At 42.8% G+C, this 27,118-nt stretch overlaps 1 protein-coding gene and 1 pseudogene across 1 annotated transcript in view; both read right to left on the reverse strand.

Annotated features, from left to right (window-relative positions):
- TOP1 (topoisomerase (DNA) I) overlaps nucleotides 1-10,751 on the reverse strand; it is a 142,727-nt gene extending 131,976 nt beyond the window's left edge. Inside the window, exons 1-2 of the mRNA XM_006839294.1 lie at nucleotides 10,474-10,751; nucleotides 10,131-10,155 (exon numbers count right to left, since the gene is read on the reverse strand). Coding sequence (XP_006839357.1) covers nucleotides 10,131-10,155; nucleotides 10,474-10,506 — 58 coding nt within the window. The 5' untranslated portion in view covers nucleotides 10,507-10,751. The remainder of the gene's footprint in view (nucleotides 1-10,130; nucleotides 10,156-10,473) is intronic.
- Nucleotides 10,596-27,118, reverse strand: part of LOC102823156 — a 55,420-nt pseudogene continuing 38,897 nt past the window's right edge.

A 27,118-nucleotide genomic window follows, 5' to 3' on the forward strand; every position in this document is an offset into this window, starting at 1 on the left:
ATGAAAGATTTTAAAGATTTGAAGATTTTAAAATCCAATCCTCTATGCACATTCTTATAAACTGAGGGCAATATAGTCATTTAGTATTATTCATTTATATTTGAAGATTATCTGAAAAAGCAGAGACCCTATTCTGTATTTTTATCCTGAAAAAAAAACAAAACACAGTGGTTACAAATCAGGCTGCTAACCTCAGGGTCAGCAGTTCAAAACTACCAGCTGTTCCACGGGAGAAAGATGAGGCTTTCTGCTCCCGTAAAGATTCACAGCCTCGGTAACCCTGTACAGGGTCGCTATGAGTCGGAACCAACTCCATGGCACATAACAACAACCTTTAATATTAAATCTGAAGGCTATTTTCTATTGCAAGGAGCCCTGATTGCACAATGGTTAAGGACTCAGCTCTAATCAAAATTTTGGCAGTTTAAACCCAACAGGAGAATGGTGGTGTTGTTCAGTGATGTCGAGCTGATACCAACCCATAACGACCCTGTATAGGGTTTCCAAGGAGCAGCTGGTGAGCTTGAACCACCAACCTTGCAGTTCAAACGACTTTGCAGTCTGACACATCAGCCCACAGCGCCACACCAGGAGAAGAGACTTAGTGAGAAAGAGAAGGCAGTCTAGGAAACCCCATGGGGTTTTGTCTGCCCTGTTACAGAGGATGCTAAAAGTCGGAATGACTCCACAGCACATCACAACTCCTGCTGTAATGCTCCTGTGATGATCTTTTTGATCAATGGGATACGATCTCCAGTAAGATCCACTGGATTAACCTAATGGACATTGATGAATACACCCTTAAAATGACTTTTGAGTTATTTCCTTACATAGCACCACTTCCAAAATACATTCTCAAGGAGATTCAGCATTCACTAGAATCATGAACCATTATTTAAACTCCAACTGATTATATAAATTTTGTTCATAAAATCTCCAAATGCCTACACCTCACGCACAACTGTTAGCAAGGAGTTTACTACTAAATTCTCATATTAAAGCTTTATCATTTAAGGTATTCTTGTTCCCAAGAATTATTCTTTTACAGGAAGTTGACTTAGTCCCTGTAAGCAATGATTTGAGTAAGTGGAAAGTTAAGGTAGCTCCTAGGATCATTTTGAGTCTTTTAATTAAAAATGTGGTGGTAAAATAATGGTCTTTGAAAAAATGGAGCTTCACAAATTAAACAAAAAAGACAAATAATGAACTTGTGTTTGACTTAATAAAAGCACCAAAAAGAGCTCTGTATAGCTTTCATTTTAAAAATTCACAGTTCAGTTAAATGACTGAGAAAACAGACACTTTGATAGACTTCATTTCTAAGGTTTTCTTCTCCACTTCTGCAAGTTCTTTCAGTATTAACTAATTTGTTTTAGACTTGTTCTTAGGAAAGGAGGAAATCTATACATTTAACTTAACTCTTACTTACTCCAAATCTAGAAAGAGATATACACGACCTTTTACTTTGAATCAATTGCTGTATAAATGAACAGCTCACTATAGGTTATTGTAGTTCAGTTAAGTAAAGACTCAAAACACTTTAGTTATAAGCTACTACTGGTCACAGTATAATTCTCACAAATATTTAAAGTGCTAACAAGGAATCCAGGAGAAGGCAGGGTCCCCCAAATCACTACCTCAAACACAACATTCAAACTAAAGCTCTGTTTCAGAGTAGAAGCTGAATGACTGAAGTTTAAATTTTAAAACATGTAGACAGAAAGGGACCTTCATATACTTATTTAATTCTCAACAGTTAGTGATGCGTAGAAATATTTTCCTCATTTACAGATAAGAAACAAGGTTCAGTGACCAGACCACACTTCATTGTTAATTCTGATTTTGAATTATAGTTTTCTACTTACACTGTAACTGCTCAAGAGCCTAATCTATCTCCCCACAGCCTCTCTAAGGTCTGCAAAACCTTTTGGTCTGGCCGAGGCAACTGCTGTTCCAGCCATAACAGTGTTGATGGTGGTTGTAAGCTGTGGAGTCAGTTCCAACTCATTTAAGTTAAGTGCCGTCGAGTCGGTTCCGACCCATAGTGACCCTGTACAGGGTTTTCGAGGGTGTAAATCTTTACGGGAATAGAAAGCCTCATCTTTCTCCCACGGAGCGGCTGGTAGTTTCGAACCACTGACCGTAAGGTTCGCAGCCCGATTCGCAACCACTACGCTACCATAGCAACCCCTTTATAAGGTGTCAGAGGCTGAATGTTTAACCAAATATGACAGACTAATTTTTAAGCTGATAATTTTTTATGGCTCACGAATGACTTTATAAATGTTGGGAGAAAAAAGGTTCCCCACCTAACCTATACCCTTCTTAGAATCTGGTTTCAGCATTAACATCAAAGTACCTTCTAAAATGTTCCAGGTACAAGAGGTCCAAGCTATCTGGACCACCAGGTAATGAAGGGCAGACTGTATAAATTCTGTGTTAGAAGTTTACCAGTCACAGCTTGAGGTTTCTAGACTCTGACCAACCGAGTAAGCTACCACAAAGGGGAGGTGGTGGTGGTGGTAGTGGTGGTGATGTGCCATGGAGAAGGTTCCGACTCATAACAACCCTGCACAGGGCTTCCAAGGCTGTAAATCTTTATAGGAGCAGAAAGCCTTATCTTTCTCCCGTGGAACAGATGGTAGGTAGTTTCAAACTGCTGACCTTAAGGGTTTGCAGCCTGATTTGTAACCACTACACTACCAGGGCTCCTTACAAAGTGGAGGTGGGAAGAGGCAAAAAGAAAACAACAATTCCTTTCCTAATTTCTCATCCTCCTACAAATTTCTCTAATCTGTACTATCCCCATTAAGATTTAATGCATATAAAAATGCGGTGCCTAGTCAGTCACAAAACTAGTTCCCTTCCTCCCACTTCCCCTTCTGCTGCTGAGCAAGGGCTCAGCTGACTACAAAGAAATAAAGGAGCTCCTTTACAGGCACTGGGCGAAGGAGATCTACAAGTGAAAAGGACTCGGTTTCTAAAGCCTGTTTAGATTAGTCTCCAGCCCAGCCAGTAATATGCTCATGAAGTTTTATATATCTGTTACTAAGTGACAAAACAATACATTATTCTAGTCTGAGCCTAACTTTCAATTATTTTTTTTCTTTCTGGGTCTTTATCTTTGTTTGCTAGATTGTGTTAAGAAAAACAATACAAAAAGCATATGGGAACAAGCATTGGCTGATTTGTTTTTGCTTTTCAAATATAGGACAATGTCAGAATACCCAAAGGATCTGTTAAATTTGTTTTCAATACCATGGACAACAACAAAGACAGGAGAACCAAAGTCTCCAATATTGCTGATTGCTTCTATACCATTTGTAGGAATCCATCTAGGTGTATCTCAAGAACGTTAATGAACTGAGTTCTTTAATTCCTTATATCCATGAAAATAAAGATTTCCTTTCAAAGGCTCAGAGGAGAATTAATAAACGGATAGATATACCCCACTACACGCACACACAAAATCTGATAGGAAGGAGTAGAAAGAGATGTAAATAAAAACATTAACAATGTTGTTGTTCTGTGCTGTCAAGCTGTTTCTGACTAGTATATAGTTCAGGAAAATTCTAGAGTACAATACAGGAAGGTAAAGGAAGTAGGAGATAAGTGAATGGATCTGAAAAAAGGATAACAATTGAAAATAAGTAACCACCAAAACGAAATTTTAAAAAAACTGGCCTATCTCCCCTGGAGTTTCTTTCTTTCCTAAAACTTGGAGACATAAATGATACTCAGATACAGATTAAAGACACTAAATATACACTGTGATATAGGTGGTCTAGCTTGAACCATATTACAATTTACTTTATCACCACTCTTTAATTTTGAAAAGTAAATATTTAGGATCTTAATTAAACTTACAGAACAAAAATTATGTTCAACAATATCTAGCTGCTGTTAAATCATTTCGGCAAACTGTTAAGCATTTCCTAGAACACTATGGAAAGCACCATTAATATTTAACCAACATTCAGCTATAGGCTTTTCCATCAAGCTACCACTCACCTTGCCAGTCCTCCTTCCCATGGTAATTCTTCTTCGTGCCCAGGCCCTACCCTGTGCTATCAATAGAGAGCACACTGCCCGCACAGTGATAAGCCTGGCGGAGAGGGGGTAGCAAAATTCAAATGATTCCATGCTAATGACCTCTATTTGAGACTTCCTACTTCAGTTACTGGAGTCCTAGTGTGGCGCTGTGGGTTAATGTGTCAGACTGCAAAGCCGTTTGAACTGCAAGGTCGGCAGTTCAAGCTCACCAGTTGCTCCTTGGAAACCCTATACAGGGTCGCTATGGGTCGGAACCAACTCGACGGCACTACACAACAACAACTTCAGTTACTAAGGAGCTCTGGTAGCCTAGTAGTTACGATTTGGGCTGCTAACCTGAAGGTCAACAATTCGAAACTACCAGTGGTTCCGCGGGAGAAAGATAAGGCTTTCTGTTCCTGTCAAGATTTACAGCCTCAGAAACCCTGTGTAGGGTCACTATGAGTCGGAACCAACTCCATGATACCTAACAACAACAACTTAAGTCATTAAGAAGATCTGGTAGCATAGTGGTTACAAATCGGGCTACTAACCTCAAGGTTGGCAGTTCGAAACTACAAACACTACGTACTGTTCCACAGGAGAAAGATGAAACTTTTTGCTCCCGTAAAGATTTACAGCCTCAAAAACCCCGTGCAGAGTCACTATGAGTCGGAACCGACTACACGATACTTAACAACAACAACATCAGTTATTGGCTCGGAGCCTAAGGGTAGAAAACTGCTTCTCCAACCCCAGATTTACAAGGCAAGGAAGGGAGAAAACACTTATTCCAGATGTTACTAAATACTCCAAGTTTAGGCACAATCTGAAAGCTTCCTTTAAACACAATACCTCATTCATTTCTTCAAGAGCCAGTTGGGAAGTTCTCCCATTCTATACTTTTTACCTGAAGAAGCTAAATTCTATTTGCCCAAATGCCCTTATGCAAAGTTAATGGTTTCAAAATAATTAATGAGAGTCAAATAATCTAACTCTTGTTAAGTGCCATTGCATGGGTTCCAACCCATAGCAACCTGACTTCCAAGGCTGAAAATCTTTGTCAGAGCAGAAAGTTTCATCTTTCTCTGTCAGAGTGCCTGGTGAGCTCAAAACATCAACACTGTGGTCCAGTGCTTAAATCTTAGGACACAGAAAATCCATCAATTAATATTTGTCCACCTCCAAATACAATAAATTGACTATATTTTATGGGTCTTTATTTCTTTCAGCATCCCCACCCCCTCAAGTCATTTTAAGCATTCCCACGGCCTCATTCAAAAGATCATTGCTTTGAGGTCCATCTATTCATGAATCCATTTATCCAAGTGAATTTGAACTTTACTGACTGAAAGTACGGCAAAAGTTATTAAAAGAGCCATAACGTATACATGCAGCCATACGTCAGTGTAATCTGAAGGCTCCTAAAATTTAAAAACATCCACAAAGTACAAAATAATTTCCAATACCACTAGCAGCAGCAGACAACCATTAATTGATATACAACAAACACAAAGTTTTTCTAGCACATGTAGAGACTCAAGAGGCAGACATTTTTATGCATTTCTCACTGAAAATACAATCTCTTGAATTTCACAAGCCAATTTTGGAAAACAAGTTTTAAATGTTATTTTTATAAAAACGAACAAATTCTGGTAGTCATATAAATTCATACTAATTCACTATGCCCCAGAACAAATTAAAGAATCTCTCTTTCAAGCCATCACAATTCCTCCATTGGTAGCGTAATAGTTACGAATCAGGCTGCTAACCTCAAGGTCAGCAGTTCGAAACTACGAGCTGTTCCGCAGGAGAAAGATGAGGCTTTCTGCTCCTGTAAAGATTTACAGCCTCGGAAACCCTGTTACAGGGTCACTATGAGTCAGAACCCACTCCACAGCACATAACCACCACCACCTCCAAGGAAAAAAAGTCAGACTCACTTCCTTGCCCCCACCTAGTTCCCACTTTCCATTTTACTTTATCCAGTTATCAAGGAAAGCTAGGAGCTGATGACAGTAACATCTAGTGTCTACCTCTCAGACCATGAGGTATTTCTGATTCTTTTAGTAAGTCCTGGACTTCACTGTAAAGGAATCCTGGTGGCACCGTGGTTAAAAACTCAGCTGCCAACAAAGATTAGCAGTTTGGAAAACACTTTCTCTGCACTGCAGGAGAAAGATGTGGCAGTCTGCTTCCATAAAGATTCACAGTGCAAGAAATCCTGTGCAGCAGTTCAACTGCTCTTTAGGGTCTCTGAGTTGGAATCAATTCAAAGCCAGAGGGTTTGATTTTACCAGGTTTGAACTTTGTTTCGCCAGGACATCCTAGCCTAAAATTTGTGAGATCTGCTCTGCCAGTCATTTAAAACACCACTGACAAGCAAGTGAGTTTCATTTCAAAGTATTGTATCAAGATTCTACAGCACCTCACTAATTCTGAAAAGGTGCCCCAAAGAATCTGGATGTAGTGAAAGGAAAGACCACATTCCCGCTGAATGCGTGATTCTGGATTGAGTCTGAAGATGTGCCAGACTTCATCTAGAAATGCCATCATTCTTCAGGTTTTTGGGTTTTTATAAGTGATAAGAACTTACAAATAGCCACAGCATCAGCCTTGCCACCCTCAACCTGTACCTAACAGCACAAAAGTACAACTATCTGTTGGCATCAGAAACAAAAGTACCAACTATCTGTTCCCCCACCCAGTTTGAATCCATCAAGCTAACTAAAATCAAAAGATGTCAAACCATGATCCTGGAAAAAAAATCACCGGTAGGGTCAAGTACTTGCTCTTATCAATGATGTCAGGGAACCACAAACTCCAAAGCACCAGAGTATATGGGCAAAAACTTCTAAACTTTGAAACAACCAAAGAGCACCAACATTTGAACCTAATGTTATCACTATCAACTCTACAGATAGAACAAGCAGCCTGTTCTTAATGTAATAGTGCCTTAGACCCACAACAGTGCTAACACTTAAGACAGGAAATCTTTCATCCAGGTAAGAGAGAGGTTATGGGTTCTGCTCACTCTCAGTATTATAAACATATTTCACTAACAGCATATTTTCCTAGCAGTTTAGTATGGGCCAGAATATTCTAAATTCTAATTGCAACTGATGTTGTTATTAAGTGCAGTAGAGTTGGTTCTAACTTATAGCGACCCCAGTATAGGACTTCCAAGGAGCAGCTGGTGGGTTTGAAATGCTGAGCTGCAGTTAGCAATCGAACACTTATCCTAGTGCCACACAGGCAACTAGCTACATACTACCGTATACAAAGTATGGGCTCCAAAGTAAAAGCAAATCTCTTAGATTGTTAGGGACTGAGGACAGGCAAGACAAGGGATGTTTGATTTTAGTACATGAATTTGCACATTTAATCTGTAAACTGGGTTAGGGCCGCTTAAAACCATGCTGAAGCAAACTCCTCTAAACATTAAGATCAATAATGACAAAGTATGAACATAATTAAACATTGATTTTTTTTTTTAAATACTGACTTCCAAAATTACATAAATCACTAGTTACTTGTGTACAATTTGATAAGTAAATAGTTACTAGCACATCATTCTTCTAGATAATATTCAGAGTGGTACTCCAGTATTAGTTAAAAGTTGTTTTGGTTTTTTTCCTTAAAAGAGCAGTTTTAGCTAAAAAAAAAAAAAAAAAACCAGCAAATGACAAACTAGCATATCATTCTTTTTCAGCTCTCTAAGAAAGCAGAGATGCACAGCTTTTAATTTCTTCATACTAAAGCCATCCCTATAATAGTGCCTAAGCTTATGGGCTTTGGAGTTTACAGCTCAACTGCTCTTAAACAAGCTAGTAAACACACCTAAGCCTCAGTTTCCTAATTATAAAACATAGATAACAATACATAAGTCATAAGAATCTTTCCAAGGATTTGATAAAATTAGATAATGCCTGGAAAGAACTAAGAACTGTGCCTAGCAGACAGTAAGTGTTCAACAAATATTAGCTATTATTGCTATTATGTTTACAGACACATTCTAAAAGTCTACATACGTTAGCTATAAAAATGGCAGTAAAATTAAAAACCTTTCCAGCCCACAACCGTTTACATATTCAATAGTTCCTTAGTTGATTTTAGCTAAGAACCATGGAGGTTAACTTACTCATGAGGAAGAGCTAACTTATTTTCATTACTAAATACATTATCTACCCATCTATCCTAAAAGTCAGAAGCATTTTTTAAGATCCTGCCTTAAGGACTTCTTATATCACCTGGCCACATCCTTTCTTTGTTCCCACATCCTAAAGAAACGTGCTTTGGGATTGTCTGGCCAGCAGGGATAGCTTTATCTCCTTCGTCTTTAAAATCCTGATAGGTGGCTAAACAGGGAGTTAAGAAACACTTCAACCACTGATAATTCTCTCAGCGCCCGGTCTTGCACAAGACCCAGCTCAGAAGTTAGCTCCTCTAAATTTCCCCACCCCCAGACAAAATTAAGTCCCCTATGCTCCCAAAGCCCTTTGAGCGTAAGTATGCCCCCAAGCATCTATCTTATAATTAACTACTTATGTCTCTTCCAATAGACTGAATTACTTGAGGGCAAGACTACTGACACAGTCATAGGTTTTATTCTAACACTAAGCACAAGGTTTGGCATATATTAGATGCTCCCCTTCAACTTGGATACTCTTTCAATGGAGTACCATCTCTTGATGGAGGCCCCACTTTAAAATCTGAACATAAGACTGTTCTCAATACAGCAGGCTAACACAATGGGCTGCTCTGCTGATTACAACATCAGAAAGCCTACTCGGAAGTTGTTCCCATTGGAGGTTCCTGGAACCTAAAATCAACTGAATAGGATTATGTACCATCAGAATCAGTGGGAATTCCCAGCATACTACCAGAGGGTATATCTTCTCCTTCAAAGGGACTCTATGGAAAGCCTGCAAGGGTAAACTTTTTATTGGAGAATCTTCCCTGGGTAACTGAGGTAGATATACTTGCAGAATAAATGTCTTGATTTGGATGAAAAGGATTCAAAGACATAAATGTCTGGGAAAAGCAAGCTAGCTCTTGACTAGAAAACTGGCTTCTGACACATGAACAGGAAGAAGGGCAATTTTTTGTTCCAATAAATAAAATCTTTTTCTTGCCTCCTCCATAGCCCAAATGAAAAGGCTAGTGTACCAGGTCCAGATGAGATGCTCAATAACCTTTTCTCATGACAAGTCCACTAAACTATGCTTCTAGGAAAAACTGCCACAGGAACCTCAGTCACAGTGAGAAATTCCAGACGCTAATACTTTTATTTAAAAAAAAAAAAAAGAACATGTCAGAGTCGAACATTGGGTAGCCCATAGAGAACTTACAAACTTTTTGTAAGGCGGTCCTACTACCTTTATAAAGAACTGAAGAACATGGAGAGGTGGGGGGGATGTTGAAATATGAAGAATTCCACAAAGGAAGGCTTTAGTTTCAGAGCTGTAATTCCCATCATAAACATCTGACCCCCTCACCCCACAAAAATCAACAGATGCTAAGGGAATCTTTCATTCCGGGAACAGAAAAGGAAACAAACAAGAAGCAGAAAGGGAACAGCAAAATAAAGTTCTACTTGGGAAAAAAAAATAATTCCACCTCCTAGCCTTCCTTCCCGAGTGAGGGCTATGATTTATAGGGCTATGCTCCACAGAAAGCTTTTTCTGGGCAGCTCAAGGAAGGAGCCGAGGGAGGGAGAGAAAGACACAAGCACAGAAAGGAGAGAGAAAAAGAAAATGGCGCAGAGACTAAGTCCCGACTGTCGACAAGGCGACTTTCCCGGGAGGAATCCAGGCCCGGAAAGGGCCTCCGAGGCCAGGAGACGGGCGATGCGGGGTCTCCGTTGCCCCTTCTTGGGAGGGCCGAGATCTGGGGGAGCTGGGGTCCCCGGAAAGGGGATCCAGAGGCGGCCCGATGGGAACAATGGGGCCGGTGAGCGAGGAACCGGGACTTAGTCTCTGGGACGCCATGTCTGTCCTCTGCCCGGCTCCGGCCCGGCGCGGCGCGGGGGAGCCGGCGGGCGGCTGGGGGCCCGGGGGAGGGGCGGGGTCGAGGGGCTGGGGCGGGGGCACACTCACCATTCAATCGGAAATCCGCTTCGATCTGGAGGAAAGAAAAGGAGGAAACATGAAACAACAGGCAAATTTAAACACCCCCCCTCTGGACGGAGAGCGCGCGCGGCCGGGGGCCAACCCCCCCCGCCTGCGTCCCCCGGGATGAGGGGACCCCGGGAACGGCAGCCATCCCCCAAAACTGTAACTTCGCGGCTTTCGCTCGCGGCCTAGGCAGCCAATGTCCTCCAGCGGGCAGCCCCTCGCCGGCGACTCCGGCCTGTCAAAGCGGCCGAGCTGGGGCCTGCGCCGGGGATCGCGGCAGGGTCCGGCGACGTCTGGGGGCCGGGAGGGTCGGGCCGGGTCGTACCTGGGAATCGTTGTGGAGATGGTCCCCGCTCATGTCGGCCAGAGCGGCGAGCGCGGCAGGCGGCGAGGGGCGCCGGGGACACGCAGACGGTCAGGACCGGTTGTGCTGACGAACAGAGGCTCTCAGAGGCTCCCGGAGGCGCGGACAAGCAGAAACAGTAGCGGGTCTGAGACTCTTGGAACGGTGGAGGTGGCGACAGCGGCAGCGACGCTGTCTGACTGTCGGGCGGTCGGCGAGAGCAGACCCTAGCAGTTGTGTAACAGCCTAAGTTCGCATTTCGCCTCACTGCGCCTGCGCGGCCGCTTTTAAACGGGACGTCCGCGACGTCAGGGACTCGCGGAAAGAGGCAGAGGATTGTAGAACCCGCCCCCTCGCGGTTCCTAAGGCAGACTGGGCTTTGCATCGCAAGCCACGCCTCTAGCCCTCGCGCGCCGCTACTATTTGCATATGCAACTGGCTCCTCCCACAGCCGCCCACCCAGGGCATCCTTCCCTTCCTCTCCCGGCGCCTTTTCTCGGAATCCCAAACCCCCGCACCGCACTCCACGCGTTAGGTAATGCGCAGGCGCTGCCAGGACACTGTCTCCAGACCCGGAGGGGCGCGTGGCCACGTGGTGAACCTTTAAAGGCCGCGGCGGGACCTAAACAGGCTTAAGGCCAGTCTGGTACTCCGCTGTGGCCTCTACTGGGAGCCTGGGAAACTCAGAGCTACAAATACCTTGACTTGCACATGGCTCAGAGCTCGCACCAGCGCCACCTCCATCAGTAACCTGCCTCTCACAGGAGTCCATCAGTCTTTACCCAAGCCCTCCAACTACTGGATTATTTTACGCCCACTTTTTAAAAAAAAATTAATTTTCAACCAATCAAGGGTCTAGTTTAGCCTCAGTTTTTAGCTGAGCACATGTAGTCCTATGTAAGCCTAATGTCATTCATACCATTTTACAAATGTTTGTTGAACATCTACTATGAGCCAGGAAATGTGCCAAGAGAAGGAGTGGTGCAAGGGGTCAAAAGGAACAGAACCTGGGGATAAACAGGTCCAGGCTCTGTCCACCGCTGAATCCCCAGCAAGCTATTTGGAGGGTGAGTTGAAAAAAGAACTAATGTTTATGGAGCATCTACTGTATACCCAAAGGAGCTCTGGTAGCGTAGTGGTTACGAATCGGGCTGCTAATCTCAAGTTTAGCAGTTCAAAACTACCAGCCGTTCCGTGGAAGAAATAATGAGGCTTTCTTCTCCAGTAAAGATTTGCAGCCTCGGAAACCCTATGAACAGGTTCTCTATGAGACGGAACTGATTCCACGGCACACAACTAGCACAACCACAACTCTTACCTATACCCAAAGCAAAACGCATTGCCATGGATTGATTCTGACTCAGACGCTATAAGAAAGAGTTGTTATTGTTAAGTGCCGTCAGTATGGTTCGACTTATATCGACCCTGTATAATTTTCTGAGGAGCAGCTAGTGGGCTTGAACCACCGACCTTGCGGTTAGCAGTCCAGTGCTTAGCCTACGGCACCACACCAAGACTCCATAAAACAGTGCATAAGTACCCTAAAGGGTTTTCAAGGCTGTAATTTTTACAGAACCAGATTTCTTTGCTGAGTAAGAACCACCGACCTTGTGTTTTTCATTGGGAGAAAGTACATAACCACTATGTCATCAAAATAAAAATTTCAACAAACTAAATAGAGACTGTGCAAATGAACTTTAGCAGAACGAATCTGGGTTGTGAGGGTGGTGTTAGTGTGCTGTTGGTTCTAACTCATAGCAACCCTGTAGAGTGCTGGATTATGAGCTGGACTACTAACTGCATGGTTAGCAGTTTGAATCTAAAAGTTACTCGGAGAGAGAAAGATGAGACTTTCTGCTCCAGTAAAGATTTGCAGCCTTGGAAACCCTATACAAGGTTGCTATGAGTCAGAACTGTCTCGTCAGCTCACAGTCTCCACCAGCTGCCATCAATCGATTCTGTCACATAGTCATCCTGTATAGGATTGCAGAGGTTAAATCAGACAGATTCATCTTGCTCCAATAGAATAGCTGGTAGGTTTGGACCACCAACCTTGCAGTTAGCAGCCCCATGCTTGTCCCACAGAGTCACCAGGGCTCCTATACAGAATACATAGACATTAAATTGATGTGGAAAGAGACTGAGGAGATCTCAGTATCATCAGTTGGAACAAGGCCAGGGGCCAACTGCAGAGCAGACCATTAATTGCTCATATGCAAAGTCAAGTTGAAGATGAAGAAAATTAAATCCATGATAGCCAAAATACCACCTTGAGTATATCCCCTGAATTTAGACACCAACTAACAAATAGATTTGACTCACTAAACACTAATAATATTGAAGACCAGAGGAGTTGTGGGATGACATTAAGGACATCATACATGAAGAAAGCAAAAGGTCATGAAAAAGACAGGAAAGAAAAAAAGAACCAAATGGATGTCAGAAGAGACTCTGAAACTTGCTCTTGAACTTAGAGTAGCTAGAATGAATGGAAGAAATGATGAAATAAAAGTGCTGAACAGAAGATTTCTAAGGGCAGCTGAAGAAGACAAAGTATTGTAATTGTTGTTAGGTGCCATCAAGTCGGTACCAACCCACAGCAACCGTATGCACAGCAAAACGAAACACTGCCTGATCTTGGGCCAACCTCACTACTGTTGACACACTTGAGTCCATTGATGCTGCCACTTGGCCAGTCCATCTCGTTGGGGGTCTTCCTCTTTTTCTCTGACCCTCCACCTTACCAAACATGATATCCTTCTCCAGCGAATGGTCCCTCCTGACAATATGTCCAAAGTATGAGAGACGAAGTTTGGCCATCTTGTCCTCTAAGGAGCACTCTGACTGCACTTCTTCCAAAAAGGATCTATCTATTGGTTCTTTTGGCAACCCATGGCACTTTCAATATTCTTCTCCAACACCATAACTTAAAGGCATCAATTCTTCTACGGTCTTCCTTATTCACTGTCCAGCTTTCGCATGCATATGAGGTTATTGAAAATACCATGGCTTGGGTTAGGTGAACCTTAGTCCTCAAGATGACATCTTTGCTCTTCAACGCTTAAAATCAAATGGCCACCACTCGCCTGTCAGTTTGTCTTACTGTGGTGGCTTGTGAGTTGCTGTGATTCTGAAAGCTATGCCACTGGTATTTTAAATACCAGCAGGGTCACCCGTGGTGGACAGGTTTCAGATGAGCTTCCAGACAAAGACAGACTAGGAAGAAAGAGTGACAAACTACTTCCGAATCTTTAGTCACTGAAAACCTTATGAATAGCAGAGAAGTATTATAATGAAATGTGTTAAAAGACCTGGAGTTGCAAGGTCAGTAGGGAAGAACATGCTTGGCAATTCTCAAGTTAAAATAAACTTGGAGACTTCAGTTAAAATATTGAAAGCATCTATGGGCAAAAAATCGGGAGCCCTGGTATTGCAGTGGTTAAAATGCTTAGCCACTGATTAGAGGTCTGTGGTTCAAACCCTAGGAAACCGTATGCAGCAGTTCTCCTCTGTCCTGTAGGTTCCCTATGAGTCCGAATCGACTCCATGCTACTTAACAACAACAGTAGGTTTGATGTTGGGTCTTATGGACAAAATATTGAATGACACAGAAAGGATCAAAAGAAGATGGAAAGAATATGCTGAGTCACTGTACCAAAAATAATTGTCAGTGTGCAACCATTTCAGGAGGTAGTATATTATCAAGAACTGATTGGGGCTCCAGGAATGGTTAGCATACCAATTGAGATGTTGCTACAAGCAGAAACAACACTGACAGCGCTCACTCACCTATACCAAGAAATTTGGAAGCCACTACCTGGACAACTGACTAGAAGAGATCCATATCTGTGTCCATTCCAGAGAAAGGTGACCCAACAGAATACAGAAATTACCTAATAATATCACTAATACACTTCTGGTGTGGCACTGTAGGATCGACACTGGGTTGAACCACAAGGTTGGCAGTTCAAACTTACCATCTGCTCCTTGGACACCCTATACAGGGTCACTATAAATCAGAATTGACTCAATGGCACTTAACAACATTACTAATATCGGGAGAGCAGTGGTTCTGTAGGATAAGCACTGGACTTTGAACCACAATGTCAGTTCCCACAAAGATTTACAGCTTCGGAAACCCTCCACAAGGTAACTATGAGTCGGTACTGATTGGACGGCACATAACAACAACAGTCTCACTAATATCACATGAAAATAAAATTTTGCTGAAGATAATTTTAAAAACGATTGCAGCAATACAGCAACAGGAAACTGCCAGAAATTCAAGCAGGATTCAGAAGAGGACATGGAATGAGGTATGTTATCATTACTGACGTCAAATGGACCTTGGCTGGAAGCAGAGAATACCAGAAGATGTTTTCCTGTGTTTTATTAACTGTGCAAAGTCATTCATCTAAGCGAATCATAACAGATTATGAATAACATTACAAAGAATGGGAATTTCAGAACGCTTACTTGTGCTCATGTGGAAATTGTACATAGACCAAAAGACAGTCATTTTAACAAGGAGATACTGCTTGATTTAAAATCAGGAAAGGTATGCCTCAGGGTTTTATCCTTTGACCATACTTATTCATAATATTTTCAGTTGCCTCATATACATGCTAACCTTAACAATGAGTCAGGAAAACTGAAGAAGAATCAATGTCTTTGAATTACACTGTTGACAAAGATTACTGAATATTACCATGGACTGCCAGAAGAACAAACAAACCTCTCTTGAAAGAAGTACAACAAGAATGCTCCTTAGGAGCAAGGATGGCAAGACTTCGTCTCACATACTTTGGACATGTGATCACGAGAGGAGAGCAGTCCTTGGGGAAGGACATCATGCTTGATAAAGTGAGGGTCAGTAAAAACGAGGAAGACCCTCAATGAAATGGATTTACACAGTGGTTGCCAACAGTGGGCTCAAACATAGCAATGATTATGAAGATAGTATAGGACTAGGCAGTGCTTTGTTCTGTTGTACATAGGTTCACTATGAGTTGGAATCGATTGGATGGCACCTAACAACAATAAAACAGAGACCAAAATTTATTAGTGGTTTCCAGGGGCAGGAGGGTGGGAGAAAAGAGGGGTTAATGGTGATGGGAAAATCGCATTAAAGATAGGATTGCATTGTTGATCATTGTAACTGCTGTCAATAAATTATACTCCTGTAAAAAGTTGAATGGACAAAATTTGTTTGATAGATACATTTACAACAACAACAAAGAGTAGCAGCTGAAGCTGATTATGTACAACCAAACAGCTCATGGGATTTAGCTCCTTGGTTTGAAGGATTAGGATCATGATTTCATGGACTATCCCAGTTAATTGATCTACTGTGTTTTGTGCTTCTGTTCTACCTTCTGAAGAGCACCGGTGACGCAGTGGGCTAAGCATTGGGTTGCTAACCAAAAGATTGGTGGTTTGAGCCCACCAGCTGCCCTTTAGGAGGAAGATAAAGCAATCTTTCATAAAGATTTATAGTCTCAGGACCTATGGAGTAGTTCTACTTTGATACACATAGGGTTGCCGTGAGTCAGCATTGGTTCACAGTGGTCTTTCTGCACACTTTCCCCAGTTACGGAGATGTAAATGCATAATGTGCTGCTGTCTCTCAGGCTACCGTTGGCTGAACCCAGATGGGCCCTTGACCAAGCTTTACCACTCAGATGAACTTCCTTAAGACTTTGGAATTTGGAAGGAGAAAGTGATTTAGTCTCTCTCCTAGTGGATGAATTTGTAGTATATAAATCAGGGAGCTGTTCCTGACGTTTTCTGCTAAGAGGTCCAGAGACGCAGAGACAATTCAGATGGATGGATAAATAGATAAATGGTTGGATGAATAGATAAATATGCAGAAAGAAAAAGAGCTCAAATGTAGAAAGAAGATCCTAGTGGAATTTAGGGTCCTGTTTCCTACTCTCTCTTAAATAGGAAATGCATCCTGAGGTTCGAGTCCAGTTCTGTTCTGGTACCTTTAAATAAATTCTTCCTGTTGCTTAATAGAGCTCTGAGGACTGAGGGACTAGAACTCATAATCTTCATCTACACGTACCTACTTCCTAGGCACTTACTTTCCAGGCTTCTCTTATCTTGTTGGCCCCTGCATTGGATTTTTCATGTCATGGTCCCAGAATGCCCCTCCTGGCATTTTGGGCCTTATCAACTTGGCCAGTCCTTTGATAGCACAGTCTCCTGGTGGCTCTCCCTGCCTGCAGTGCCTTGCCTAAGAATCTGTTGCCCTTTCGAGATGTGGACACCTTCAGAAAAGAACCTCTCGATGTTCTAGAAAAGAGACTCAGTTTGGCAATCTCAGTAACAACTGGAAACACCCTTTGTCAGCTGGACATGAAACAGCTCAGCAAAGGTTGAGTTTTGTGAAATTGAAAGAAGATAACCACCAAAAAAAAAAAAAAAAAAAATCAGCAATCCTTAAATAATGGAGTGAGAGACAGATAACAAGGATGTAGGAGCCTGGGCATGCGGCTCAGTGGGATCACAGGAGGGAAGTCCACTTTCATGTACGTCCTTTGTCTTCCTGCCAGAAGACGTTATTTCCATAATGAGGGCATTCTTCATTCAACCACTATTCCCTGAGCACAAACTATGAGGTACAGAGGTACTATGCTAAGCCCTAGGATACAGATATTAATAAGACCTAATCTCCATTTTGGAGGAGTTCCTAGTCTGATAATGAGGCAGACATGGTCTCCAACTGTTACCATAAGATAGGGAAGAGGTGGCCAACCACCAGTTGCTATGGGAATGCTAGGGTGGGGGAGGTACATCCAAATCAGCAGGGGCAATATTAGGAAAGGTTTCCAGCTGGATGCCATTCTTGAAGGATGGACAAGAAGAAAAGGTATTGCCATAGGAGAAGCAATGCGTGCAAAAGCAGAGAATCAGGAATGCGCATGGCTTTGGTCAGGAAGCAGCAAAGGCGAATGTGAAGGTGTACCAGAATGTGAGGTTAGGTGGGTGGCAGAGGTTCTCCCAAAGACAGTGGGAATTACTCCAGGGTGAGCTATGAGAGAATTTTGAGCAGGTGCAAGAAAAGCCACAGGCAGCAGAATGGGGTCAGTTTGGCAGAGCTGACACTGGAGACAGGCAGGTCAGTTGGACCCATGGAGACCTTGCAAGTGTTTCTGTTTGGCTCATGACAGATCATTTGGAATGACTGTGAAGATGAAGATTGAGAAAGAGACAGCAGGATGTGGGCCAGAGTCTGGGATACAAGCCAAGAGGAGGTTGTGACAGCAGCTCTCTCTGAATCTCCCTCACACAGTATATGCTGCTAGGACATCCTGCTGCTGTTCAGTCCCAGCTGCCTCCAGCTGGAGAACCAGTAGGCAGGGAAGCTCCAGGAAACAGTGAGGTAACTAACTCCAAGCTGACTCAGCATGACTCCCCAAGAAAATTGAACAGAAGGGTCAACCTCATTAGATAACTAGCAGGTAACAGCTTAGCTTTTGAAAAGATTTACCTCCCTGTTACTTCCAACTAGCTCTCAAATCTCAAATCTCAATCCCATCCCTCTACTACCTCAGAGCCTGGTTCCCTTGAATATCTTCTCTCCTTCCTTTGTGGGCAACTTCTCCTTTTCTACTTGCTCCCTAGACCCTGTTAAAGGTAATAGATAGCTGCCATCAAGTTGTCACTGATTCATGGTGAACTTTTGTACAACAGAAGGAAATGATGCTTATCCTGCACCATCCTCAGGATCGACAGTATGTTTAGGTCTCTCATTGTGGCTACTGCACTATTTCATCTCACCGAGGGTCTCCCTGACTCTACTTCAACAAATGTGATGTTCTCCTTCAGTCAGCGATCCCTCCTGATGTCCACCTTCAAAAATAATTCCTCCCGTTAATGTATCCAAAGCAAGTGACAGTGTTCTTTTGTGTTCCATAAATAAGGTTTTCCTTGGCTAATTTTCTAAAGTAGATCTCTAGGCCTTTCTCCCTAGTCTGTCTTAGTCTGGAGGCTCCACTGAAACCTGTCCACCATAGATGACTCTGCTGGTATTTGAAATACTGGCGGTATAGTTTCCAGCATCAGAGCGACACACAAGCCATCACAGTACAGCAAATTGTCAGATGGGTCGTGGGCTAAAGATAATTCACATTAGTTAATTGGTCACTTGCTTACCATATGCCCTGTGCTAACTATTTCCCATAATTCTCTCATTTAATCATTGCAGTAACCATATGAATCAGGTACTACTAGTTCCTGGTGTGGTGCTGTGTGTTAATGCGCTGGACTGCAAAGCCAGTTTGAACTGTAAGGTTGGCGGTTCAAGCTCACCAGCCATTCCTTGGAAACCCTATACAGGGTTGCTATGAGTCAGAACCGACTCGACAGCACTTAACAAGAACTACTAGTTCCACCATTTTATAGACAAGGAAACAGAGGTTTGGAAGATTAAGTTGCCTTGCCTAAAGTCACATAGCTATTGAGTGGTAGGCCTCTGATTTGGACCCAAGCAATCTACGGCATCTCAGACATTATGGAGCCCAGGATCTTAACCCCACTACTGCTTCAGTCACTGTTCCTTCCCTTCACCATGGTTTGAAATACTTGGAAAAAATGTTTTCATGTGCTGCCTCTCTGCTTCATTGCCTACCCTTTCAACACCATTGATCTGGCTTCTCTTCTAATCAAGGACTTTCTAGCTTCCAAATGGCGTATCCTCCTTCTCCAGCTTCCTGTAGCACTCAGCGATGAGCCTGGGCTCGAGTAGTTAGTGGTTATGAGCCATGGAATATGTCACGACTCATAGCAACCCTGTATAGGGTTTCTGAGGCTGTAAATCTTCACAGGGACAGACAAGCCTCATCTTTTTCCCACAGAGAGACTGGTAGATTCAAACTGCTGACCCTGTGGCAGCAGCCCAGCTCATAACCACTATGCTATCAGAGCTGTTGTTGTTAAGTGCCTTTGAGTCTGTTCCAACCCATAGCGACCCTGTGTAGGGTTTCCAAGGAGCAACCAGTGAGCTGAACCACTGAACTCGCAGTTCAAATGGCTTTGCAGCCTGGCACATTAACCCACACAGTTGTTGTTAAGTGCCTTCGAGTCGAGTCCAACCCATAGCGACCCTGAATAGGGTTTCTGAGGAGCAGCTAGTGAGCTTGAACTGCCAACCTTGCAGTTCAAATGACTTTGCAGTCTGGCACATTAAACCACAGCACCACACCAGGACTCCAACCCACAGAGTTGTTGTTGTTGTTGTTAAGTGCCTTCGAGTCGGTTCCGACCCATAGCGACCCTGTACAGGGTTTCCGAGGGTGTAAATCTTTACGGGAGTAGAAAGCCTCATCTTTCTCCCGCGGAGAAAGTGGTTCTGGTAGTTTCGAACCACTGACCTTAAGGTTCGCAGCCCGATTTGTAACCACTACGCTACCAGAGCTCCTGTAGGGACTATTAATTCTCCTAGGGACCATTAATTCTACTGCTTTTACTCCTACTGCTCTGAATATCAAGTCTCTGCCTCCTCCTCTTCTCTTAGCACAATGTATGTGCTTCCAAAGATTCTCCTTTCCTCAGCTTCTGTTCTCTCTTTATACCCTCCTTTGGGTAGCTTTTTGGATTCTAGATTGACTTTTGTAGGTAGCCTCTGAGATGGATGCTTGCTTCTAGCCACAATGCCTCTATGGTTTGGAACCATAGAAATATTTATCCATCTGAGTTTAAGTTTTCCCAGAACCTGTTCTTCCCTTCTCAGTGAATAGCTATACCTCCTACCAGTAATTCAGCTCAAGCCTTAGAGTCTCTTGAATTGACCTTTGATCCTGTCCTCCCTACCCCGTTTGTGAGTAGTACATCTGTGGAGTCTACCCATTTCTGTAATTGTCTGTCCCTCCTTCCCCGTCCTTACAGCGCACACACACCCCCCAAATATGAACCAGGTCCCATACCTGGCATTAGGGATGCAGCTGTGAACTAGACAGACAAGGTCTCTGCCCTCAGGGAGCTCAGGCCTGGTGGGTGGGACAGACTAGAGAACAAGTAATTGCCACTTACAGTGATAAGTGCTTTAGGGATGAAGGTGTGTTAGAGTCCTTTGGAGGAGCTGTCATCCCAGAACTGAGGAATCAGGCAAGGCTTCCTAGTGAAAATGACATTTAAACTGAGGCCTGAAAGTGTAGCAGCAGTTAACCATGGGAAGAGTAGGAAAGATACAGACAGTAAGGAAGGAAGCCATATACTATAGACCAAGAGAACAGACTTTGAAATTGGGGAAAGTGTGGTTCCTTTGGAACCCTTGATTGGTGCAAATGGTTAAGTGCTCAACAACTCAACTAAAGGTTGGTAATTCAAATCTACCAGAGGCATCTCAGAAAAAAGACCTGGTGTTCTACTCGTAAAAGGTTACTAAAAACACTACAGAGCACAGTTCTGCTCTGAAACACATAGGTCACCATCAATTAGAACCAATTCTGATTTGTTTTTTATGGTTTATTTGGGGAACTATTGGTAATTCAGTATGGCGGAAGAGCAGAGGAGTGTGAAAGGCGAGGCTGGAGTGGTTATGGAAGGCCTAGCTCATGCAGGTTCTCTCTCTCTCTCTCTCTCTCTCTCTCTTTTTCAATGTAGGTTCTTTTATGTTGGGTTAAGGTATTTGAAATGTATCCTTCAAGCAATGGGGTGTTACCGAGGAGCTTTCAACAATGAAGAAACATAATCAATATGATTTTTAGAAAATAACATTTTACAGTATAGAAAATGGATTTGAGATTGTCAGAATGGGAGCCTTGTTAGACCACACAGTCAAGAAGGTTGTTGTCATAATCCAGACAAAAATCTAGATGGTGATGGTGACCTGGGACTGCAACAGAGCCATGCGAGTGGAAAGAAATGTATGCTTGAAGGATACTCATGACATAGGAATGACTTATCAGTAATTGATTATATAAATGTCATAGAAAGAGGGGTGTGGGATAAAGGATGTGGTATTCACAAAGACGGGTTACTTGGAAAAGACTTGGTTTGGGGGAAGAGGATAAGATCAGCTGTATGTATGCTGAAGGCTAGCCAAAGGGAGCTGTGTGCTAGGCAGGTGGATACACTAATTTGGAACTCAGGACAGGGACTAGAATTGTCAGCATTTAGGTGGGACCTGAAGTCATTAGACCAGATGAGGTCATCTGGGAGGGCCTGAAAAGACAGCCTGATCTTAAGGATGAGCCTGAGTTAGGAAGTGAATAGATACTGAGGAAGCGGAGATAGCAAGTTTAGACACGTTGTTCAAGAAACGTAACTTTAAACAGGAGAAGAACTTAATGCAGTAGCTGGAGTTTCCAGGGTTGAAGAGATCATTTTGTTTGTTTTATGATGAACAAGTCATGCTCATGATTTCTAGTTCCAAGTCCCTCATCTTTATTTATGCTGTTGTTAAATACCGTCGAATCAGTTTGACTCATAGTTTATATATATATATATAATTGTGGTAAATATATAAGTAACAAATTGTCTTTTCAATGTTCTTCACATGCACAATTTAGTGACATTACTTATGTTTATCACATTGTCCAACCATTACCACTATCCACTTGCAAATTTTCCTCATGACCCTTACAGAAGCTAGTGTCCATTAAGCAGTGAGCTCCCCGATCCCCCTCCTTCCCACCTGTACCTGACAATCACTAATGAACTTTGGTCTCTTTACACATGGGTACCCTAGATATCTCATATACAGTAAAAGCAGAGAACACCAGAACTGTGTAAGGTAGAAACCTGTTAGAAAAGGAACGCTCAACTATTTTCAATTTTCCAAAATAGAAAAGTGGTAAGGAGAAAACTTGGGAGACCTTGGAGAACAAGATGGTCCTGTTGAGTTCCAGCTCTCACAGGTTTCTGAGTGAAATCATACAATATCTGTAGTTGGGGCCTTTAGGACCATCCCAACTCCCTTGACAAGGTGCTAGCATAGTTGAGCTATTGTGTCAGGAATTCTGGGTCAGATAAGAAAGAGGCAGGTCCTTGGTAGAAGACATTCCTCTGCCTCTAAGGGCCCGCAGCTGCTTAGGAACTCCCCTCCAGGGTTTTAGGGCCTTTCCTACCAGAAACTTAACTAGAGATTTGATTTAGAGAACCAGTTTTTCTGGATGGTTTATTCAGTCCTTAAAGGTCAGAGTTCAGCCCTGCAGGGTCTGTCTCTGTATTTCTAGGACTCAACTACCTGTGCCAGTAGAGGATCTGCAGAACAGAGGACTGACTAGACAAAGATAATCAGAGCCCCGGGGAATGAATGTTTCTCCTCAGATTTCTGCAAAGCTGTTTAAGTTCCACTAACACTATGTCTACTAGGAGCCAGGCCCTGCTCGCAGCATTGTGATGACTTAGACACCACCTTCACCCAGTCTGGCAGATAAAATAGGAGCAGACGACTATCTTGTAGAAGACATAGATTAAGTCAACCACCAATTACATTGCAATGCTCTGTGAGTCTTGTGATAGACGGCTATTTGTTGCTTGTGTGTTAAGTGTCGTCCAGTTGGTTCTAACTCATAGTGACACTGTATGGGGTTTCTGAGGGGTGGTGAATTTGAACCACCCACCTTGCAGTTGGCAGTGGAGCGCTTATCCTACAGCACCACACCAAGACTCTGATAGAGGGCTAGGGGCTAGGAAGCCAGACAGACTCCTCAGGAGACTAGCCTCAAGGGTTTGATGGGAGAAAGAGAATACAGGAGACTCTAGATCTTCTGGCATTTTCCGTGGTGCACTCCCATCAAAAGATTGGATTGCCTATTATTTTGGGGAAGGAGCTGGCAACACAATCTGCTTTAAAATATAGATATTTGTTTCTTGTGTGAACTTTTCCCTTCCTTATTAGCATGTTTTTTCAAAACTGGGAGACAGAACATTGAGAAAATATTCGGACAGACCTTATATAATGTCCAAATATTCCTTTGGAACCCTAAATTTAAAGCAGGTGAAACCACCATTCCTAGATTTGGGGGAATCCCTGGTCTCTGTCCTCAAACCTCTTGTCTTCATTCATATCACATCTACTATTGTGGTTTTATAAACCATTTATATACTGAGACCACCATTCCTCTGCCAGTTTATTATACTGTATTAGCTTGTATGTTGCCATGATGTTGCAAGCCATGCCACAGGTATCTCAAATACAGCAGTGGACAGGTTTCAGAGAGAGCTCCCAGACTAAGACAGACTAGGAAGAAAGGCCTGGAAATCTGAAAATTAGCCAATGAGAACCTTAAGGAATATAAGAGACTATTGTCTGATATAGTGCTAGAAGATGAACCTCTAGGTTGGAAGACACTCAAAATATACAGTGGTTGCAACACTCAATCATACCAATGATCATGAAGATAGCAAATCCTTTGCTACTGAGTTGATTCAACTCATAGTGACCCTATTTGGCAGAGCAGAACTGTCCCCTAGGGTTTCCAAGGTTGTAAATCTTTACAGAAGCAAACTGCTATATCTTTCTCACATAGTATTGGTGGTATCTTTCAGATATCAGCTGCACAGTCACCATGGTGGAACAGACTTGAGGGCAACTTACAACAGCAACATATACTGAGAAATTCTAAATTTATATTTCTAAATAGGACCTAGACTCTGAACCCCAAACTTGAATATCACATGTGAGTTTCCAATGGGCTTCTTAAATGTTTGTTGTTATTTTTAGGTACCATCAGGTCAGAACCAACTCATAGTGACCCTGTGCACAACAGAATGAAACACTGTCCAGTCCTGTGTCAATCTCACCATCGGTGCTATGTTTGAGCCCATTGCTGCTGCCACTGTGCCAATTTATCTCATTGGAGGTTTTCCTCTTTCTCCATTAGAAGGATACCAAACATGATACCCTTCTCCAGGCACTGGTCCCTCCTGACAATATGCCCAAAGTGTGAGAGATGAAGTCTGAACATCCTGGCTTCCAAGGCGCATTCTGGTTGTGCTCCTTCCTAAACAGATCTGTTTGTTCTTTTGACATTCCAGGGTACTTTTAATATTGTCCTCCAATACCATAACTCAAATGTATTATTTCTTCTATGGTCTTCCTTATTCACTGTTCAACTTTCACATGCATATGAGGTTATTGAAAATACATGGCTTGGGTCAGGCAACCTTAGTCCTCAAACTGACACCTTTGCTCTTCAACACTTTAAAGAGGTCTAATGCAGCCATTGTTTGATTTCTTGACTACTGAGTGTTGATGGTTGATCGAAGAACATTAAGTCTTTGATAGCTTTAATCTTTTCTCAATTTATATGCATGTTGTTTATTGGTCTAGTGGTGAGGATTTGTGTTTTCTTTACATCGAGGTGCAACCCATACTGAAGGCCATGGTCCCTGAAAGTTCTCTTCACTTTCAGTAAGCAAGGTTGTATCATTTGCATATCGCAGGTAATTAATGAGTCTTTCTCCAATCCTGACGCCACATTTTTCTCCATTTAACCCAGCTTCTTGGATTATGTGCCTTGGTGTACACCTTTGCTAATTTTAAACGATTCCGTTTTCTTAGATGTAATATACCCCAAACCAAATCCTTGTCTCTTTCCCCCTGTCCCCAAACCTGGCCCTCCCTTGGTGCTTTCCTATCAGTGTTCAGACCAAATAACTCAGACTCATCTTTGCTTCTTTCTCTCACCTTACCCACTACCCCTATATCCAGTCTGTCAGCAAATCTTATTGGTACCACATTCAGACATCAATATGCTAAACATCTCTCAACACTCAACCCTCCCTCCACTTTAGCCTACACTACGGTCACTCTGGTAGCGCAGTGGTTACGAATCGGGCTGTGAACCGCAAGGTCAGCAGTTCGAAACTACCAGCTGCTCCACAGGAGAAAGATGAGGCTTTCTGCTCCCATCAAGATTTACAGCCTCGGAAACCCTGTTCAGGGTCGCTATGGGTCAGAACCGACTCAACGGCACTTAACAACAACAACAACATGGTCACTATGAATCGGAACTGACTCGATGGCATTTCACAACAAAACCCATCATCTGTACTTGTTTTAATGCCCACAGATTTTTTTTTGTGCTTGTCTTCCCATGGCATATATTCAGAACAATAGCCAGAACATGAGATCATGTCTCTTCTGTGTTCAAAACCCTCCAGTGACTCTATCTCACTCAGGGTAAAAGCCAAAGTCCCTACAGTGGCCCTCCAGGCACTACCCTGCTTGTCCCTATCCCTGATCCTGGTCCTCATGTACTAGAACTTTCTACCCAGTGGCATCTCTAAGGGGTTGGCAGTGGGAGTGCAAACCATACCCACCCAGGGACACTGTCAGAGTAGATGACACCAAAGTGACTGTCTATAAAATTTTTGTGCAGTGTTTCAGTGGAAATTTATTATTTTTTAATAAAAATATATCTGCAGTTATAATAAGAAAAACTTTTAATTTTATTTTTTGGTAAACACAGCTTACATGTATCACTGTACCTATAAGGCTAAAACTCTGCTAATTTAATTTACTTTTTGAAACTTCTCATGTGCTCCAATCAGAACTGACATTGTTATCTGTTAATAATGACGCTTTGGCTCTTGTGGGTTTTTTTTTTTTTTTTTGCTGAATATATGATTCTTTTTTTTTTCAAATGTTTTATTGTGAATTATGTGATAGTTTAAATGGGAGAACATTAGTTTTACATTCATTCTATGGTATATCGTCTCATTGCCATGGTTACAATCCCCTCCATGCAATCCTTCCCCCGTGCCCCCCAGGTCTTCAGCACACAGTCGCTCTCCCTCTCTGGATCTAAAGTCTCCAGCTGCTCCATCGCTCCACATCATCATCTCTGGCTCCATTTCAGGCATCACTGCTTCTCTGGGTAGGGTCCCGCTCTCTGCTCTTCTCCCTTGATGGTCCTAGGGACCTCCACTCCTAGACTGAAAAGTTAATCACTCCCCTCCTTGCTATAAAATGTCTACCTTTACATTTCTGACCCTCACAATCAGTCCTGATAACAATTATTCACTATTGTATCACAAGAGACCCATCTGCATTTCATTGCATCAGCCCTACCTAGTCAGATTGAATACTACTCACTGGAGAATCTACCTTCCTCCATGCCCTCTGGATCTAGGTTCCCTCTTGAAAGCTTGTAAGCCAGTCACTTCTTGCCTTTGTAGCCCCCTGCCCCCCATTTTTGGTAGCCAATGTCCAATTTGCCCATCCCTGTCTACTCTGTGTGTGGAGGGGGTGGGAATGATTCTTGCTGTAAGGACTTGTTCCCTCTTTTGAGCTACTGCTTCCATAGGTGTAGGTCAAGTTCATCAAATTGTATGAGAATACTTTTTTTTTTTCCCCTCTTCTTTTTACTTCTGGTTGAGCTCTGATCATCCAGTCACTGAAGCCAGGATAAGTGGGTATTATCTACAAGTGTGGGTGTTCTTATGCATATGCCCTCTCTTCTTATCAGCTGGACACTTCACTCTCCACTCTAGTCCTCTGTGGCTATGTCACTGACTCTGGGCCCAAGAGTCCCCAGGTCTTGCCACACTGCTGGCCAACCAGGTCTTCACCCGGGTTTACAGAAGTCTATTGAACGTTGTAGGGCTTAGCTCACCGCTTCATTGCTGTTTTTCCCTCACTTCCCCTTATCGGTGGGCTCTTGTGGTTTTA

Source organism: Chrysochloris asiatica, unplaced genomic scaffold (assembly GCF_000296735.1).
Source record: "Chrysochloris asiatica unplaced genomic scaffold, ChrAsi1.0 scaffold00023, whole genome shotgun sequence".
Taxonomy (NCBI): Eukaryota; Metazoa; Chordata; class Mammalia; order Afrosoricida; family Chrysochloridae; genus Chrysochloris; species Chrysochloris asiatica.